This window comes from Penaeus monodon, chromosome 14, assembly GCF_015228065.2.
Source record: "Penaeus monodon isolate SGIC_2016 chromosome 14, NSTDA_Pmon_1, whole genome shotgun sequence".
Lineage (NCBI taxonomy): Eukaryota > Metazoa > Arthropoda > Malacostraca > Decapoda > Penaeidae > Penaeus > Penaeus monodon.
The window spans coordinates 43,011,281-43,031,280 of record NC_051399.1 but is presented as its reverse complement, the minus strand read 5'-3'; the positions used below and the strand labels follow the sequence as shown (position 1 = coordinate 43,031,280).

At 46.0% G+C, this 20,000-nt stretch overlaps 2 protein-coding genes across 2 annotated transcripts in view; one reads left to right on the top strand and one right to left on the bottom strand.

Annotated features, from left to right (window-relative positions):
* Nucleotides 1-1,402: 1,402 nt before the first annotated feature.
* LOC119581165 (bromodomain-containing protein DDB_G0280777-like) lies at nucleotides 1,403-18,969 on the bottom strand. The gene is made up of 3 exons (XM_037929550.1): nucleotides 18,785-18,969; nucleotides 18,587-18,689; nucleotides 1,403-2,604 (listed from the first exon to the last, which is right to left on the bottom strand). Exons 1-3 carry the CDS (start codon nucleotides 18,813-18,815, stop codon nucleotides 1,419-1,421), a joined length of 1,320 nt encoding a protein of 439 aa, XP_037785478.1. The 5' UTR covers nucleotides 18,816-18,969; the 3' UTR covers nucleotides 1,403-1,418.
* Nucleotides 18,970-19,182: 213 nt separating this feature from the next.
* Nucleotides 19,183-20,000, top strand: part of LOC119581164 — a 29,291-nt gene continuing 28,473 nt past the window's right edge. Inside the window, exon 1 of the mRNA XM_037929548.1 lies at nucleotides 19,183-19,400. Coding sequence (XP_037785476.1) covers nucleotides 19,314-19,400 — 87 coding nt within the window. The 5' untranslated portion in view covers nucleotides 19,183-19,313. The remainder of the gene's footprint in view (nucleotides 19,401-20,000) is intronic.

Here is a 20,000-nt window from a genome sequence, read left to right as displayed (position 1 = left end):
ATTATGATGTAGTAATAACTAACATCAACAACAACAATCATAATCAGAATAAGAATAACTGCAAATAATAACAACAATAACAGTAGTATTATCAAGAGATGTAGTAGTAGTAGTAGTAGTAGTAGTAGTAGTAGTAGTAGTAGTAGTAGTAGTAAAAGCAGTCATAGTAGTCTTAGCAATCATAATAACAATAACAACCACAACAATAATAATAGTATCATCACCACCATCACTGTTGTTATCATCATCATAACAGTAATAACAATTTCAGTAATAAAAAATAAATAAAGACGAAAATAATGGCAATTACAGAAGAAAATATGACGTCTATCAGTAAAAGAGTGGACGAAGAAACTTCCTCTCCTCTATCATCCTGATAAGAGGAGAGTATGTAATTCATAGCATTCGTAAATCTGAACAAACCTCAAAGGCATTACTAGGAATCTACAATACTGCCAAGCTAGGGTAAATCGCTAGTCTTTCACAACGAACACTGACCCACACACGGCTCCTTCACAACACACTTGCCTCCTCACGATGGATACTTCTCATTGACCACACACGCACTGCCTCGATTAAACGCACCCCCCCCCCCCCCGAACCCATCACAGGCTTTCACATCCACCCATCCTTCCCGTCTTCCCGCTTTAATACTATCTACGACACTTGCGCCTCACGCCTCATCACTATGACCAACACTTACCGCTATGGCCATCACCCACCAGTCATCTCCGAGCCTTCGTACGACGTTCATCACACGCCAGTTTACTCTATCACACTCACAGCCCACTATAAGTATGGTTAACAAAATATAAACAAAGCAAACAAACTCTGCACGACTTGTTTAGTAAACTATATTCATTCGAGTTAAGAAAGGTAAAAATAAAGCAAGTTGGCTAATAGTACAAACACAACTCCAGGTTATTGCGTAAACAAAGTACATTTCAATATGTTACAAGGCGCGGGGCAGAGGAGGCAGCCGGCCACAACGCCGCCACTTCTGGTAGTATTTGCGGCTTTGGGTTTTGTTTTGGGAGGTCCAGATCCAATGCAAGACGAAATACAAAGCCACGCTCAAGGGAAGAAAAGAAGGGGAAACGATCGATTAATATGGGCTATCATGGAGTAAATGTAACGCCATATTAATCTCGTCTCCTTCAATAAACAAGGAGATTAAGGTTGTAGGCACACAAATCTAAAAGGAGTAAGTTCTAAGATAGGTAATCAAAGCGTAAAAAAAAGGACAGCGTCGCGCTCCTAACAGTGTCGTGATCGTCCAGGCAGCCTGGTGCTTGAAGGCAACTTAGCGTCGGCATGCAAGGAGAGGAGGCCTGACACACAAGGCCATCGCGGGAGGGTCACTCATACCTCAACCACTAAAACACTTGAGGTTCCGCCCCCCATGCAGCCACCACTAGTTACCTCTGAGACGGGTCGGATACGAACACCTCCACGGGCTTCGGCACGGCTACCGGGTCCGCGGCCACGGGGGCGGGCGTCTTCAAGTGATTTGGGAGAGAAAAAGGGCTGTTCCCTGGGATACCCTGGGGCAGAGGGGCGTGCTCGGGGAGACCATTGACAATGGGGAGCTCTGCTTGGTTCTCTTTATAAGGGAGGAATTGTTCTTGCCCCGGGCTTTTTGTAATAAATGGAACTTGCCCTTGGCTGTTCATAATTACAGGGATCTGTGCTTGGTGATTCATTATCAAGGGAGTCTGTTCTTGCAGTTGCGGAGAGCCTTGGGTCGGCGGCTGGGTGCTGGTCAAGACCGCAGGCTTTCCCTTTTTGTTTTTCTTATTTTTCGAGGCCTGACTCGGATTGCTTTTGTCGCCCGAGACTTGATCTTGTTTCTTCTTGCCTCCAGGGGCCTGATTCTGATTGTTTTCGCCGCCTTCGCTAATAATTTTATTATTTTTATTTCCAGGGACTTTATTGTGGTTTGCATTAACACCTGGAATTTCGTTTGGATTGTTTTTGCACTCGATGGTCGCCATCTGATTGGTGCTTTCATTAAGAACTTGGCTTGGATTATTTTTATTCTTTGGCGCCCTCTTCTTCTTCTTCTTGGTCGCGGGCGCCTGGTTTAGGTCGCCGGCGCTCGAAATGACTTGGTTCTCATTGGTCGGAGTCGCAGGCGCCTTGCTCTGATTGGATCTCCCGGCCGGGGTCGGATTCAGGTCGCTCCTGTCTTCAGCCGCCGCGTTTTGGGTATTTTTGTTCTTCGATTTGTTTTTCTTCTTTTTCTTCACGACTGGAGTTTGGTTCTGATCCCGGCCGTCCGATAACACCTGCTTATCACTCATCAGTGTCACGGGCGCCTCGTCTTTCTTTTGACTGACTCTGTTTACAGGCACCTGTTTCAACCCGTTCGCGGCCTCTGGAGGTCGTAGGTTTTTAATGTTATTGTCGGGGAGGCCCTGACTCTGTTTGGTAACGAGCAACGGCCTCTCCTCGAAGGTCTGGCCCGGACAAGTGTTGTTACTGACAAAGGGGCTTCCCTGAAGACCCCTCCAAGCTTCCCCATTTCCGTCCATTATGTAGGCCTCTTGCTCATTTCTGAACCTACGTGGCTCCCCTACTTCGTCTTGAACGAAGTGCGCAGAGCTATAAAACAGAAAACAAAGGTTAAGGATAAGTTAACCTAAAGGTAAGTTGAAAATAACGCCTGAAAAGGAAATAAAAATACACAAAAGAATGTCAATTTTGTAAGGAGACGTCAGCGTCAGCGCGTACTGCATGAACATTTCGAAGACCTTTTCCGTAACCATACATCTTGGCATTTAAACAATACTCGGCTCCTTTTCAAACCACGACACACTACGCCGATTGAATTTCTCTCCATCGTGGAATCCAATCCTTTTATATAAAAAAAATCAACTCATCAATCATTTTACGTCAAGGGACAGAAAAAAACCGACACTTTTGACCTTTTATTTTAGAATTTTGTATCTTTATGGCTGATCTTTTATTCAAACGCTTGCCACACCATCAGTGCGTGTGTCTTCGACCAGGCAAGGCCAACCCTTCCGCCCACACCTCCCGTTATCCACACCAGAGCCGCCTAAACACACGCGCCCTCCCGCTCGCCCTCACCCACCCATCCGCAACCCTGTGGTTAGTAACAGCGCCATCCACACACGCCCCTCTTCTGAACCGCCGCAACGCTCTCCCCGCCACCGAAAACGCGCCTCTCAACCCTTATCCTGGCTATATCAGGACACACGCACACGCACGCACACTCACACACACTGAAGCGATTAAGAAGCGGTTAAATCCTCCCTGTCAAATTATGAGGGCAATGTCCCGCCCCGACCCCGGCCTCAAAAAACAGAAGAAAAAGGGAAAGGAAAATAAGAAGAAAAAGCAGATGATGCACAAGAAGAACCAGGAAAAAACAATATAAAGATAATGAAAATATCATTAACAAAAATATTATCATCATTAATAATAATAATAATAATAATAATAAATGGTAATAACAGTAATCATGATAATAATCAGTATATTCAAAATAATAATAATCATAATAGCGACAGTAATAATACTCATAACAATCATCACCACCATCACCATCATCATCACCATCGCCATCGCCATCACCATCACCATTATCACAATAGCAAGAGGAAAAAAAAACACAAAGAAACAAGGAACAACTGAAGCAGAGCAGTGCCCCCCCCCGGAAAATCCAGTTTTGCCGCATCCAGCGCCACAAGCGGCCAACACAACAAATCGTGCATGCGCCGAACATGAGAATTTCGCCGTTGGGCAAGCCTACATGCCTAGGCCCGTCCGGTTACAAAACCCAACCTTCCACGCCTCACAACAGGCCGGAAGGAAATCACTTAGGCCTAAATCGTGCGTGTGTCGTACACTGGACATTCAGTAAAAGCTAAAGTAGCTAGTGGTATATGAGATGAATTGATTAATTGCGGATGAGAGAGAGAGAAAGAGAGAGGACGAGACCCCAGAGATGAGAGAGCGATATGGACTGAGAGAGAGATAAAGAGAGAGAAGAACGAGAAGAACGGAGTGCAGAGAGGGGACATGAGAATAGAGGAGCGAGAGAGAGGAGCGAGAGAGGAGGGATGGAGGGGGAGGAAGGGAGGGGAGAGGGGGAGCGGAAGGGAGAGGGGGAGGGATGGGAGAGCGGGAAAGAGCGAGAAAGAGAGATGAGGAGAGGACGAGAGGGAGGATGGAAACAGTGGAAGAGAGAGAGAGAGATCCGGGGAGAGATGAGAGAGGGGAGAGATTGACGGAGAAAAAGAGCGAGAGCTAGAGAGAGAGAGATGTACGAGATCGAGAGAAGGTAGGAGAGAACGATGAGCTAAGAGAGAGACCGAGACGGAGAGGAGATGACTCGATTAGGACGAGAGTAAAGAGAGAGAGGAAGAGAGAGGAGCCCTCCAAGCTCGAGAGAGAGAGGATATGAGAGAAGTGAGAGGAGAGGCAGAGCAGAGAGAAAGCGAAATGTGAGAGGACGAAGGAAGTGAGGAGAGGACGAGAGAGAGACGAGGAGAGGGACAGAGATCGAGAGAGAGAGAGATAGAAAGGAGGAAGGAGAGGAAAGAGGAACGAAGAGAGAGTAGAGAGAGAAAGTGAGAGAGAAGAGAGTGATGTGAAAAAGAAAGTGAATGAGAGCAGAGAGAGAGATCGATAAGAGACGGGATGCTGAAAGAAGAGCGAACGAGAAGAAGACGAGGAAGAGAGAGAGATGAGTTGAGGAGAGAGACGAAGAGAGAGAGAGGAGGAAAGGGAGAAGAGGAAGCGAGAGAGAGGAAGAGGAAGAAGAAGAGGAAGAGGAAGAGGAAGAGAGAGAGAGTGAGAGAGAGAGAGAGGAAGCCACGATGGAGCCTGATGCGATGGAGACGGACTGAAGCGAGAGAGAGAGAGACCGAGCACGGAGAGAAGAGAGAGAGGGAAAAGTGAGAGAGAAAGAGGGAAAGAGAGAGAAGACAGAGAGAGAGAAAGTGGAGGAGAGAAAGAGACGGTGAGAAAAGAAAGTGATCGAGAAGACGAGAGAGACTGACGACGTCGATAAAAAGGCGGAGAGAAGGAAACCCGATAGAGGAATGATGACGACAGAGAGAGAGAGAGAGAGACGAGAAGTGAGAACGAGAGGAGTCGAGAGGAGAGATGAGAGAGCGAGACGAGAGGAGAGAAGAGCCGATTGAGAGAGAGAGATATTGACGGAGTAGCATCCGAGAGAGACCGACTGAGGGAAGAGAGAACAGAAGAGAGAGAGAGAAAAAGTCCCAGAGAGAGAGAGAGAGGAAATGTACGCGTCCCGAGAGAGAGTAGAGAAAGTGAGAAGAGGACGAGAGAACACAACCCTCCCTAAGTTTGTGAGAGAGAGAGAGAGCGAGGAAAGTGAGGAGAGGTGAGAGAGAAAGTGCAGGGGAGGAGGAGAAAGGAGAGAGGAGGAGAGAGAAGTAGAGAGAGAGAGAGAGAGAGAGAAAAGTCGAGAGAGGAGAGAAAGTTGAGAGAGAGAGCAGAGAAAGTGACAGATGAGAGAGAGGGGAAGTGAAAGAGAGAGAGAGAAAATGATTTCAGAGAGCGAAACGAGAAAGTAGAGAGAGAAAGAAGTGAGAGAAGATGATAGAGAAAGTGTGAGAGAATGAGAGAGAGAGAATCATGTCGCAGTGAAACGAGGACGGAGAACGAGAGTCCGACTGAGAGGACCCGCTGTGAAGAGAGAGGATGGAGGAGACCGAGAGAGAAGAGGAGAGGTACGATGACGAGGACTGAGACTAGACCCGCATGATTCTGAGCGAGTGATGAGAGATGGAGAAGAGAGAGGAGAAAGTGAGAGAGAGAGAGAGAAAGTGATGAGAGAGGATTTAGAAAGTGAGAGAGAGAGAAAGAGAAAAGTGCAGAGAGAGCAGGGGGAAGGATTGGAGAAATAGCCGAGAAGTACAACGAGAGAGAGGGAGAAAATGTGACGAGAGGGAGAGAGAAAGAGACGAGGGAGAAAAGTGAAGAGAGAGACTACGAGAGAGAGAGAGAGAGAAAGTGAGGAGAGATAGAGAGACCGAGAAGTGAGAGAAGAAAAAAGGAGAGAGGGGAGAGAGAAAGTGATGGGAGAGAGAGAAATTGTGTGAGAGCACAGAGATTGATGAATCAGGAGAAGAGAGGGACAGAGACAGCAGAGCGAGATAGAGGAGAGAGACAGAGAGATTGAGAGAGAGAGGTGACGACTGAGAAGAGAGCGCGATGAGAGAGGAGAATGAGAATATTAAGCACGACGACGGAATAGAGAGACGGAGAGGAGGAGAAGTGAGATTCGGGACGAAGAGAACAGGAGAGAGAGAAGAGAAGTTTTAAGCAGAGAGAGAGGGGTCGGTGGACACCGGAACCGACTAGTGTCACCCGCCGCGAGAGACGACGAGAAGGAGAGAGAGAGAAAGTGTAGAAGAGCGAGAGAAAGAAAGTGTGACGAGATGCAGAGAGCCAGAGAGAAAGGTGTATGTGTGAGAGAGAGAGAGACGACGAAGAGACAAGCGAAAAGAAAAAAGGAGAGGGAGAGAGAGAGGGAGAGAGAGAAGATCGACGGAGAGAGAGATATGAGCAGACGAGAGAGAGCGAGAGGACGCGAGACGAAGAGAGAGACGAGAGAAAGGAGAGAGAGAGCGAGAGAGAGAGAGGATGAGGAGAGACGTAGAGTGAGGAGAGAAAGGTGTGAAGAGACCGAGAGAGGCACTGAGAGAGAGAGGAGAGAGGAGGATTGAGGATGAGATCGAAGAGGAGGGACGAGAACGAGACGAGAGGAGAGACGAGAGGGACAGAGAGAGGCTAAGCGAGGGAAGTCTGGAGAGATAGGAACGACAGACGGAGACGAGAGAGGAGAACGAAGAGAGAGAGAGAGAAAACTGAGAGAGGAGAGAGAAGAAAGTGCAGAAAGGTGAGAGAAGAGAAGGAAAGTGGACGAGAGCGAGAGGGAGAGAACAGAGAGGAGAGAGTGAAGAGAGAGGACGGAGAGAACGAGAGGAAAGTGCAGTGACGAGAAAAAATGATGAATGGGAACAGGTTGAGAGAGAGAAAGGAGAAACGTGGAGAGAGAGAGAGAGAAATGTGAGAGAGAGAGAAATGTGAGAGAGAGAGAGAAACGTGAGTGAGAGAGAGAGAAAGAAAGAGCGAGGAGAGAGAAAGGAGGGCGAGATGAGGAGTGAGAGAGAGAGAGAGACGGAAGGCAGAGAGAGAGAAAAGAAGAGAGACGAGGAGAGAGGAGAGGTGAAAAGGAGATGGCGAGCGGAGAGGAGGTGGATGAGCGAGGAGACGAAGGAGAGTGTAGAGAGAGAGAGAAAGATGGGAGAGAGGAGGAGGGAGAGAGAGGAGAGAGAGGAGGCAGAGAGAGAGGAGAACGAGAGAGCAGAGAGATGGAGAGGAGAGAGAGAGAGGAGAGGAGAAGGATGAGAGAGAGAGGAGAGAGGAGAAGAGAGAGAGTGAGAGAGGAAAGGGAACGGTAAAGGGTTTTTTTTTTTTTTTTTTTTTGAAGAAAAAGAAGGAAGAGACAGGGAAGGGAGGGAGTGCGAGGGAGAGTGGGAGTAGAGGGAAAGGAGGATAGGGAGAAAGGAAGTACGGAGGGAGGGTAGAAGGGGGGGAGAGAGGAGCGAGAGGAGGAGAAGAGATAGAGAAACGATACAGGTGAACGCGGACGAGCGGAGAGAGACGACGAGAGGCGACGAGGGAGGGGGGGGGGGGGGGGGGGGTGAATAGGAGACGATGAGATGAGAGGTCGGAGAGGAAGAGAGAAGAGAGAGACTGTCGAGAGATCGAGAAGGGAAAAAGTGTAGGGGTGTGAAAAAAAAGGCCGAAGAGGACACGGAAGGGAGGCGAGGATTCTCCCGAGACGCGACGAGAGCAGAGGAAGTAGAGGGAAAAGAGGAAGGAGAGGGAGAGGCAGGAGTTTAAGGGAGAGGGAGAAGAGGGGGGGGGGGGAGAGAGAGAGAGGAAGAGATGAGAGAGAGAGAGACGAGAGAGGAGAGAGAGAGAGGAGAAGGCGATGGATTGGAGAGAGTGGAGAGTGAGACGAAGATAGAGAGAGAGGAGAGGAGAGAGGAGGAGAGAGAAAGAGAAGAGGAGAGAGGAGGAGGAGAGGAGAGAAAAGTGGATGACAGGAGAGCAGAGGAGAGAGAGAGATGAGAGAGGAGAACGGATGTCAGAGAAAAGAGGACACGTGAGATCGGAGAGAGAAGAGGCGAGAGAGAGGAGAGGAGAGATGAGAGAGAGAGAAGGATGAGACAACGAGAGAGAGAGCGAGGGATGAGAGAGAGGGGAGAGAACGTGGACGATCGGAGAGAGAGAGAGAGGAGAGAAGTGAGAGAGGAGAGAGAGAGAGAGGAGGAGACGTCAGAGGAGAGAGCAGAGGAGAGGAAGAGAGAAATGAGGACGAGAGACGATGGAGAGAAGAGACGAGGAGGGGGGGGGGGGGTGGGGACAAAGACGACGGAGAGAGACGAGAGAGAGAAGTGGGAAGACGCCGGAGAGAGAGAGAGAGAAGGAGAGGAAAAAGGGAAAAAAAAGTGAGCGAGAGAGAGAGATGAGGAGAAAAGAAGAAAAGTGTGAGAGAAGAGAGAGAGAGAGAGAAAATGTGAGAGCGACGAGAGGAGGAAAGGTGAACGAGAGAGAGAGAAGTGAGAGAAGAGAGCGAGATGAGAGAGAAAAGTGAGAAGAGGAGAGCGAAAAGCAGTTGATTGAGAAGACGAGAGAGAGAAAAAGCGAAAAGTGAGACGATGAGAAGAGAGACGAGAAAAAGTGAGAGAGAGAAAAAGTGAGAGGGGAGGACAGAGAGAAAAGTGACGAGATGAGAAAAGAAAAAATGGAGAGAGAGAGAGAGAGAGTAAATGCGAATTAAAAAATGGAGAGAGAGAGAGAGAGAGAGAGAGAGAGAGAGAGAAGACGAGGACGAGAAGGAGAGAAACGAGGAGTTGAGAAGGACGAGAGGAGAGCACATGAGACGGACGTACCGAAGAGATGACGAGAGAGGAGAAGGATGGAGATGAGGAAGAGAGGGATGAGAGGAAGAGAGAGAGAGGGGGAGAGGTGAGATGAGAGAGGAGAGAGAGAGAGAGAGGAGGGAGAGAGAGAGAGGAGAGAGGAGAGAGAGAGAGTGAGAGAGAGAAGGGAAGGTAAAGGGAAAAGGAAGAGACAGGAAGGGAGGGAGAGAGGGAGAGTAGAGGGAAGAGGAAGGGAGACAGGAAGTAAGGGAGGGAGGGTAGAGGGGGAGAGAGAGAGAGAGAGAGAGGACGGGAGAGGGAGGGAGCGAGAAGTGACGTAGAGAGAAGGAGGGTTTCGAAGAGTGTGGAGAGAGAGGAGAGAGGAATGGAGAGAGAGACGGACAGAGAGTGGAAGAGGGAACGACGAAACCGGGAGGGAGAGATGAGAGATCGAGACGGGGAGAGAGAGAGAGAGAGAGTGTGAGAGAGAGAAGGGAAGGTAGGGGGAAAAGGAAGAGACAGGAAGGGAGGGAGAGAGCGAGAGTAGAGGGAAGAGGAAGGGAGACAGGAAGTAAGGGAGGGAGGGTAGAGGGGGGGGGGGGGAGATGAAGAGCGAGAGAGCAGCGGAGAGACGAGAGAGAGGAGAGAGAGAGATGAAGTCGAGATCGAGCAGGGTGCGAGAGGAGAGACTAGGACGACGACGGACCCGAGAGAGAGGAGAGCTTTGAGAGTGAGAGAGAGAGAGAGAGAGGAGGAAGAGAGGGAGAGCGGGTGAGCGAGATGAGAGAGAGAGAGAAAGTCCGAGAGAGAGATGGAGACGAGAGAACAGCTTGAGGGAGACGATCCAGAGAGGAGGAGACGCCGGAGGAGAGAGAGAGAGAGTCCGGAGGAGAGAGAGAGAGAGAAAAGAGAGGAGAGGAAGTGAGAGGAGAGAGAGAGAAAGTTGAGAGAGACGAGAGAGAGGAGAGAAGAGTTGAGAGAAGTGAGAGAGAGACGGAGAGATAGATGAGGAGAGAATGTGAGAGTGAGAGAAGAAGAGGATTAGAGGACGAAGGGAGAGGAGGCGACGGAGAGAGGAGGAGAGAGTCTGCGAGAGGGAGAGGAGAGAGAGAGGAGAAGAGGAGGGAGAGAGAGAGACCGGAGGAGGAGATGATGGAGAGAGAGAGAGAGAGAAAAGTGAGAGAGAGAGAAGGGAGAGAGAGAGAAAAAGTGAGAGAGAGAGCGAGAGAAGAAAAAGTTGCCTTTTGAAAGTTTTTTTTCGTGTATCGATGAGAGAGAGAGCTAGAGAGAGAAAAGGGGAGGAGAGAGAGAAATTTATCTAGTGACTATAGAGATGGAGAGAGATGAGAAAAGTTTTTGGAGAGATGAGAGGGAGAAGGATTTATAGTTTTTTCGATTGAGAGAGAGAGGGCGAGAGAAGGGAGAGGGGGGGAGTAGAGAGAAAAGGGATGAGAAGAGAGGAGGAAAAGTGTGAAGAGAGAGAGAAAAGTTGAGAGTAGAGAGGAGGAAAAGATGAGAGAGAGAGTGAAAAGTGAGAGCGAGAGAGAAAAGTGAGAGATGAGAAAAAAAGTTGAGAGAGAGGAGAGAGAGAGGAAAAAGTAGAAGAGGAAGAGAGAGAGAGAGAGAAAAGTGAGAGAGAGAGGAGAAAAGTGAGAGAGAGAGAGAGCGAAGAGATGAGAGAGAGAGATCAGAGAGGACAGAGTGCAGAGAGAGAGGATGAGTGAGGAGACGATGTGAAGAGGTAGACGCGAAGAGAAGAGAGAGAGAGAGAGAGAGAGAAAAGTCCGAGAGAGGAGGAGAGAGACGAGAAGAAAAAAGTTCGAGAGAGAGAGAGATGAGAGAAAAAGTGGAGAGAGAGGAGAGTAGGAGAGAGAAAAAAAAAAAGCCAGAGAGAGAGAGAAAAGTGAGAGAGAGAGAGGAGAGAAAGTCGTGAGAGACGAGACGAGAGAAAAGGGAGAGAGAGAGAGCGAGAGAGAGAGAGAGAGAGAAGGACGACGGGAAGGAGAGAGAGAAAGAGAGAGAAGAGAGAGAGGAGCGAGCGAGCAGAAAAGTGAGAGAGAGAGAGAGAGAGAAACAGTGAGATAGACGAGAGAGAGAGAGACAAGTGACGAGAGAGAGAGAGAGAGAGAGAAAAGTGAGAGAGAGAGAGACAGAGAGAGAGAAAAGTGAGAGAGAGAGAGCGAGAGAGAGAGAAAAGTTGAGAGAGCGCGAGAGCGAGAGAAGGACCGAGAGAGAGAGCGAGAAGTGACGAGAGAGAGAGAGAAGTGAGGAAGAGAGAGAAGTGAGAGAGGAGAAGTGATTTGAGAGAGATGAGAGAAGAGAAGTGAGGAGAGAGAGAGAGAGAAGTGATTGGAGAGAGAGAGCGGAGAGAGAGATCGAGAGAGATAGGAGAGGGGCGAAGTGGGGAGGAGAGAGAGAAGTGGAGAGAGAGAAGTGAGGAGAGAGAGAGAGAAGTGTGAGAGAGAGAGAGAGAGCAGTGGAGAGAGAAGTGAGAGGGATAGAGAGAGAAGTGAGAGGGACGAGAGAGAGAGCGACGGAGTGTTAGCGAGACCGAGAGGAGATTGTGGTGTGTAGTAGAGAGGTTTGATTTTGAGGAGTATGAGAGAGAGGTTTGAGGAGATGAGAGAGAGAGAGATGAAAGACGAGATGTGAGAAGAGAGAGAGAGAGAGTGAGAGAGAGAAGGGAAGGGGGGGAAAGGGAAAGAGACAGGAAGGGAGGGAGAGAGGGAGAGTAGAGGGAAGAGGAAGGGAGACAGGACGTAAGGGAGGGAGGGTAGAGGGGAGAGGAAGAGTGAGAGGAAAGAAGGAGAGGGGAGAGGAAGATGCAAAAAGAGTAGCTAGCGGCAATCAGAAGAGTTTCCAGCTACGGATGATAGCAGACAAAATGAACCAGCTTATAATGACGGCTTCTAATAAACTCAGCGTAGGCATCTGTTCAAAAGACAAGGGAGCTCCGAAAATGCGTAGTAATACTATGCCTACCCAAGTACGTACCTTGGACAGAACACGACAACTCACGAAACAAAGAAAAATAATAATAATAGGTCCGTGAATGATACCATGAATCGTGACAATCCAACGCAGGAATTACGTCAAAGAATATAGTATGACAACAACTGTAATACCCGGACAATAGAAAACGAATACTTATTTCGTAACGAAGTGACAAGAAGTAGAGGGAGGGAGGGAGGGAGGAGGGGAGGGACGGGAGGGAGGGGGAGGGAGGGAGGGAGGGAGAGATAGAGAGAGAGAGAGAGACGAAGAGGGAGAGCGAGGAGAGAAGGGAGAAGAGGAGAGAGAGGAGAGAGGAGACCGAGAGAGAGAGTCGAGAGAGAGATAGAGAGAGAGAGGAGCAGGGAGAGAGAGAGAGGAGACGAATGAGCGAGGACCCGAGAGAGAGAGAGAGAGAGAGAGAGAGAGAGAAGGGGGGGAGGGGGAGGGGGAGGGGGAAGGGAGAGGAAGAGGAAGAGGAAAAGGAAGAGAGAGAGAGAGAGAGAGAGAGAGGGGGGGGGTACTAAAAGCTTAAGAATAATTAAAAGAGAAAGAGAAACTCGTCTCCGATCATGACTAATTTCCCCGCGCGAGCCCAGCCCAGCACGACCGTTATCAAGAGTATCCTTTGTAACAGGTGGCAATGGAGCCCCCCCCACCACCACCACCACCCCCGGCTGCTCGCTATCGCCGTCGAGAGCGAGGCGGTCCCGGGGTGCAGGCCTTCCTATCGAGGCAAGATAGACCTCAACCATCACGCAGGGGAGGTGGAAGGGGGGGTGGAAGGGGAGGGAGGAAGGGGGGGGTGGAAGGGGAGGGAGGAAGGGGGGTGGAAGGGGAGGGAGGAAGGCTGGAGGAGCAGAAAGAGGAGGAACAGAGAGACGGTGAGGGAAAGGGAGGGAAGGAGGGGGGGGGGAGGGATAGAGGGAGGGCGAGATGGAGGGAAAAGTGGAATGGAGGAGGGGGGGGAGATAGAATGGGTAAGGATAGCTAAGGAGGTGGGGGGGGGGGGAAGAGAAGTCAGGAGGAGGGTGAGGCGATTCACACAAGGCGGAGGAAGAACAAAGGAAATCACTTGCAAACGGAGAAACGAGCGAGAGCGAGAAGGGAAAAAAAACACGAAGGATAAGTGCTGAGAAGCCAGGGGTAGGAAGCCAAATATAAGACTCTTCAAGATCTAAACATTCTCGCCGGGAACTGGGCTCTCTTTCGGGTTTGTTTTGATGCGCACCTTCCCCCGCTCCTCCTGCCGGGGCTGCGCGCGGGCCACGCTCTCCGCCACGGGGATGCAAACACGAGCGAAGTCGCCGGCTCAACGGAAGTTCCACGTGACAACTGGCAACATGACGCGCCTCTCTCGACTCCCTTGCCGTGACCTTGGGTGGCCCGCCCGATACATTACACGCTGCATCTTACCTCATCCCCCAACTCCTCGCCAAATACTTGGACGAGCGCACGAATAAACGACTTTTGCACACAAAACGTCTTCCCAGGTTCTCTCTCACTAACCTCCCCCCTCTCTCTCCCTCTCATCGCCTGTTCCAGTATATGTCAACCACCTGCTATAATCATAAGGCCGCACCCAGACACACAAATCACTGGTAACAACTTACACTCATAATCACCGTCAGAACCATAAGATTACCTATGAACACTGCTTATTAATATCAGCAGGAAAGTTAAAAATCCTCTAAAACAATAACTGCTCTTTATGCTTTTAAACAACGATCGCTTTGAGACGCCTGCATGAAAACCGGAAACACACCAAGCGTAACAATCCTTCAAGCAGTCTTTCAAAGAAAACCACTGTCACGGTACCCCGTAACAAAATAAACTTCAATACGGAATCGAAACATGAACACAACGGTCAAATGTAATATTCAGAACGAGCTTAGTAACACCCAACAAGCTTTAATAAACATTACTATAAATTCTAAAAAAAAATAACAATAAAAAATAAAAAAGGCCGATAATCAACGCACTTGAAACACCCAACAAGCTTTAATAAACATTACTATAAATTCTAAAAAATAAAAAAATAAAAAATAAAAAATAAAAAGGCCGATAATCAACGTACTTGAAACAGAGTCAAGACAAACCTATACATCTTCAGAGTGGGAGGAGTCTTAAAAAAAAAAGGTCTGCTTTCCTTAAAGCTGGTTTACGATACTTTTAGGTGATTCTTAACAATCGTTCTCGTTAATCAAGCTAAAAAAGTTCAAACAAAGTAATATTAAATGTATGGATACGTATAGTTGAAAACGAAACATTTAGCGCGACGGACTAATGACGTAACAAGAAGCATCAGCCCCCCCCCCCCCACTACCGCACCTCGATCCTGTCCTCGCCTACTACACATACACACCTACACATCTGCCACCGCAGCCCACGTCACTCTCCCTCTCACTCCCGCTCTACTCGCTCTATTCTCTCTTCTCTTCTCTTCTCTTCTCTCTCTCTCTCTCTCTCTCTCTCTCTCTCTCTCCCTCTCTCTCCCTCTCTCTCCCTCTCCCTCTCTCTTCTTGTCGCGTTCTCCCTCCCCTTTTACCGTCCTTCCTTTTTCCCATTCTATGACACTCCTCATTCACTCACTCTATATATTGCTCTTCTTCGCTTTCTCGTATCGCTCTTCCTTTCCCCTATAAATCCTTCTCGCCCATCGCTCTTTTCTTTCTTTCTTTCTCTCTCTCTCTCTCTCTCTCTCTCTCTCTCTCTCTCTCTCCCCCTCATTCCCATTGTTTTTCTCTCTTTCCTCTATCGCCCTTTTTCTCTCTCCCCACCGCTCTCTCTCTCTCTCTCTCTCTCTCTCTCTCTCTCTCTCTCTCTCTCTCTCTCTCTCATCACCCTCTGCCTTTCTCCCTCTATCGCCTCTTCGTCTCCCTCCCCCATCATTTCTGTCCTCACTCTCCCTCTCTCTGCCCAGACCATCTTCCCTCTCTCAATCGTAACTGCCTTTTTCCCCCTCTCTCTCAATCCGAGAAAAGAAAAACGTGGCCAATTACAAAAGGACTGAAAGATTCACCAAGTTAGTATGTTAATCCCCACAAGTTTTGCGATTTGAACAATGGACATGAGTCTGTCGTTCCTCACTATCTCATCTGGAGACAACATGCTACACTTAAAGTCAACCAAGGCAACGTGTCTGGATGCTACTTGGATTGTCACTGAAACTTAACACTATTTAGCACATGCAGTCTACATGCTGGGAAGAATACTGCATGATTCTAATGATTTATCATTTACGGGACTGCCAGTGCTTCAGATGGAGATTGTGTAGTCACCTGTATGTAACATTTAAATGCTAGCCTACCACTTATCATTCTCCACGAAAAATAGATTGATAACTCCTCTTTAGGAATTCCCATGCACTTATAGATGTTTTGGTTTGATGACAATAGGTGCTAGTAAAAGGTGTGAGGACACCACCTTATGATCTGGTATGTACATTATGGGTACCATGTACAAACCTGAGCTCCTTTTTAATACAGTATTTCACATAAAGGGAAGTAGGCAAGGAAACATTTACATTGTAATCAAAAAGAAATATTCTACATAGCAGGTTTCTAAACCTAAACCTCCAAGTTTATGTCTGTCATTGTGTTCATCTAGCTATCATAACATCTAATGCGATTCTTGTAAAACATTCTCCTTGTAACAAATTGCTATTATCATGGTCAAAATCAGTGATGCCTACATAGAAAAAAGCAATCAGTCACACAGGTCACCATTAATTATATCAACTGTTATTATCAAATGAGATGTATAATTAAGTGCAGCTTCAGTGCACCACATCTCAGCCTCTGTTTACATGGGCACTGGTTAAATATCAGTCAAAACTACCTTCAATTCTCTCAACCAGGGCAAAGTAGAATACAACCTCAGTTATTTATAATCCTGGATTTAAATGTACTTACAAAACCAATTCAGCTTACAGATGTCATATAAACACACATACATACATATGAATATATATATTGTAAATATAAACACAAATAGACACACAACATATAAATGAACCAACTGAATAACAATCACAAACAATAATTTGGGGCATTAACATGATAGTTGGGTAGACTGAACAAGTCATGTGTCTGTGTGATGTGTCTGAGCAAACATATGGATCTTGAGTTACTAACACATACATATTAAACACATTAAAAATAAAGGAAAATGATAAACAATTAAATACACTTTGCTTATTATCCAGAATAGGAATGCATGGAAATAGGAAAAACTAATCTAATGGTCATAATGAATGCAATGAACATCTGTTTATGTACAAAGTCTATGGATCTGCACATCAAATGCATAATGTTGTGGCCTCCATGCCTCACACTTGGGCAATGATCTACAAATCTCTACCAAGATAGAGCTTGAATAAATAAATATATATATATTTATATATATAACCTAAATATGCAAGGGTTTTTCTATTTCAGTGAATTCTTTCAAGGACCCATATCTATATGGAACCACCTCATATAGAGATAAAAAAATATATAATCTCAAATAGCTATCAATGTTCTTTAATTCAGTTTCCAATGAAAAGCAGGGAAAACATTTCTAAATGCCATAATCAAACACAAATACACTCAAATTCACTTCAGTGTGCTAATACATACTATTCACCTTTGATTTTTCATCCCACCTAATATACACTATACACATTTCAGATCCAAAAGATCTTTTGCTTGTTTCCCTAAAAATTAAGAATACACAATACTCCTATTTTTTTAGCCTCTGCCAAATGAAGGCAGTCAACAGTATGGAACGAGCCAGATTCCTTCATTTATTTATTCATAGATTTATCGACACACAAATGAACTGGTCTTTAACAGGAATACGCAAAGTTTGACAGACAAGTAAATGTTGGTGGAGAGTAAAAGTAAAGTAAGGGTAGAATCACTGTAAAATCACTTTCTCAGTACTTTCTATTTCATTAATGGTTCATGCACATCAAAACTATATGAATAAATAAAGGTACCACCAAAAAAATCTCAGAATAAAAAACAAATGAATGAAAGGAGCAGCAGCAATGTCAAACACCTAAACTAAATACTTAAACGGCCAAATACCCAAAATATATCTCCCTAATCTACCTAAACATGGCCTTATTCATTGTAACATCCAGATGCTAAACTGATGATCTCACAAAAAATGGTAAATCTAATTCATAGACTGCTTACCACAAAACAAGTGTACATACTTTCCCAGTTAAAAACAAATATATCAAAGTATCTATCTCTTTCCTTGTTAAAAATTGAATGAATGTATGGGTGAAGACTCAGCTGTTTGAAGTGTCACATGTTTACTTGTGATAAACGTTTATGCTTTGTGTTGGAATTCCATACTTTTCTCAAGGTCAGCATCTGTTGCCTACATTCTAAAAATAAACCTTGGATTTGCAATTACAGATCTCCTATTCTATTATCAACACAACTGCATTAACTAGTAATTTTAAAGCCAATTAACCAAATTAGAAATAACTATACCGAGACACACTTCACCTTGTTTTAAAAAAAAGTCACAAGACAAGAATTTACGACTACTCATTGATAATCAGTTCCACCCAGGTCTAACTCAATGGCAAAATGATCAGGGTTCACAACAACAATGTCAGTAACAGCCAGCATAAAATGAAGGACACTGAAAACCATTCAAACCACATGGCCACAAGGAAGTGCTTTTAGCCTTGTGAAAAATTACTTTCCAACACGTGTTCCCAGAAGAACCTCTCCGCTTGATAAGTAATCAAGTGCCCACTTGGAATGTCAGATAAGCTCTGAATTATGTTATCTAATACCAAGCGCTAGAATAGGCCTACAAGCAATTACTTATCTACAGTACATGCTATATTGCAGTTAACCCTTCTTTTCAAGGATAAACTTAAAAAATAATGAAATCATTCAAGAGGTCTATAAAAAATAATCACAAATATCTAAAAAAAAATAACAAACAACCAATTCCTATCATTACCTCCATAGCCATTATAATCCCTAAATCCCACAATTTACAAGAACACTAACCCTAAAAAGACTCCTCCTAAAAGAGACAAAGACACTGCAAAAACAATTACAAGAAACATAGCACTCGTATAGGCCTACAGTTACCCCGAGAACTTTTTATATGGAAAGTGAATAAAAAAAAAAAAAATGTAGAGTTCCAGGTGTCACATTTTCGTTGTTTACTTTTTCGGCAAAGCAATAAATGTAAGAAAAACATTGCATCTTTATTTATTAATTTTTTTTAATGATCGTTTCCTTTTTCGCTTGATGAATGTTTTCTGACATTTGACATAATATATATATATATTTTTTTTTTCAGTAAACTCATGTTTTTTCAGTAATTTTGTAACGAGTCGATCTGGCAAATGAAATTAAATCCGAGGAATCCATTTTAGCGAAAAGCTGTCATCATGTAGAGAGAATTTTTTTTTTTTTTTTTTTAATCTTCAGAAAAACGGGAAGACAGGAAGGAGAAAAAAAAAACAGTCGACAAAACTCAAAAGCGAGAGAGAGAGAAAAAAAAACCCACAGTTTTCTCTTTGAAATTTTTCCCGGTAACACCTACACTCCCCCCACAAATCGTCTCAGCAAGTGCGAAAAATCCCCGAAATCCGACGTTACTCTACCCTTACCGAATATTATAAAGAGACTCACCTTCCTCTTGCGGAATTGTTGTCATTGCCCTCTCGAGCCTTGGGTGCCTGGGGCCTGTTGGGTTTCGCCTTTTTCGCCCTCTTCTTCTTGGCGATCGTCGCAACTGCAAGGGAAATCGGGTATTTAGGCCCTTCACGCATCCGAATAACCACCCTAACCCCCACGTTCATCAAAGAAAAATCGCATAAATCGACTTACTGCGGCGGTTGATGTCGGGTCTGGAACTCATCTTCACTCGGGCCACACGCACTGGTTGTTCTCCTCGCCAACAGATGGCACTGCGGCCGCACGAGGGGGAGAAGTGACGAGCGAGAAGCGCAAAGAGACTCTCCTCGGCCTTTTATGCCATTTATCTACGACGGTGGCGTTGATTATACGTCCAGTCCTTCCTTTTGGTTCGAATTTTAAATGTTTTTAACCCTCTTGTCCCCGTTTCGCTTGATATTCCTCCAAACGTTTCGAAAAAAGGGTGACCGTTTTCAACCGAGCAACGTGAAAATAATCAACCCACGTTAATTGAAATTTGAACGTCCTTTCAAGCCCTCTTTTAAAATACAACACGCCGTAAATCCCGCCTGCTATCGAGAGTCGCCGCGAGCCAGGAAATAAAGGCGGAAAGGTGAAAATAAAGCGGCGTGAGAGGAGGTTGGATCAGCTGTTTCACCACAACAGAGGCGGCGACCGGGGAAAGGATGAGACAACGGATTCCTACTCATTTTTGCCAATAATGTCAAGTACCGGGCATTCCACGAGGGTTCCCGGTCTCCGCCAGCAGGGTAGACATCATCTCTTGCAGAAACTTCACTTTAGAGAAGTAAGGATGATGTTCCAAGCCGTCTAAAGAGGGGTGGAAATAAGCCAGGGTCTGTTGGTCTTCTCTTTCATGGCAACAGTCCTCGGCGGTCGAGCGTTATTTAAGATGGTTTTCCTCCCAAGTGGGTAGACAGGCTCCATTCTTTGTTTCTTTTACTTATATCTACGAGGAAATGCTTTGTCTGGCACCCTTGGAGAAAATATTTACTCTGGTACCTTCTGTAACATGTATTCGCCAGGTGATGATTAAATGTTTTTCTTTACCAATGAAATGTCTTTTTCTTTTTTGACGTGTATTTTAAGCATATTGATCTTTGATTCCCGTGGATATGTGTGGGGGGGGGGGGTTGAGACATGCATGTTTAGTTCTGGTGGGAAATCACATTTTTTGGATGTTTGTTCTTTGTTCTTCGAGGTCATGTTTATTGTTTGTTTACATACACTCGAGGTTGAAGGTCATTGTGAAGATAATGTGGGTCCTTCTGGGAACTCCTACATAAGCATACATAGATAGATGGTTGACATGCATGCAGCATTGAAGCATGTAGCATGATTGGCCATACTGGAATGAGCCAAGCATTGGATTAAATCAATGATTAAT

Bases quoted from the DNA above. Each gene is read 5' to 3' on its own strand.
- LOC119581165 (XM_037929550.1), bottom strand. From the start codon at position 18,815: ATGAGTTCCAGACCCGACATCAACCGCCGCA. The intron at 18,690-18,784 runs GTAAGTCGATTT...TTTCCCTTGCAG, and splicing joins ACCCGACATCAACCGCCGCA to TTGCGACGATCGCCAAGAAG. The intron at 2,605-18,586 runs GTGAGTCTCTTT...TCTGTTTTATAG, and splicing joins AACAATTCCGCAAGAGGAAG to CTCTGCGCACTTCGTTCAAG.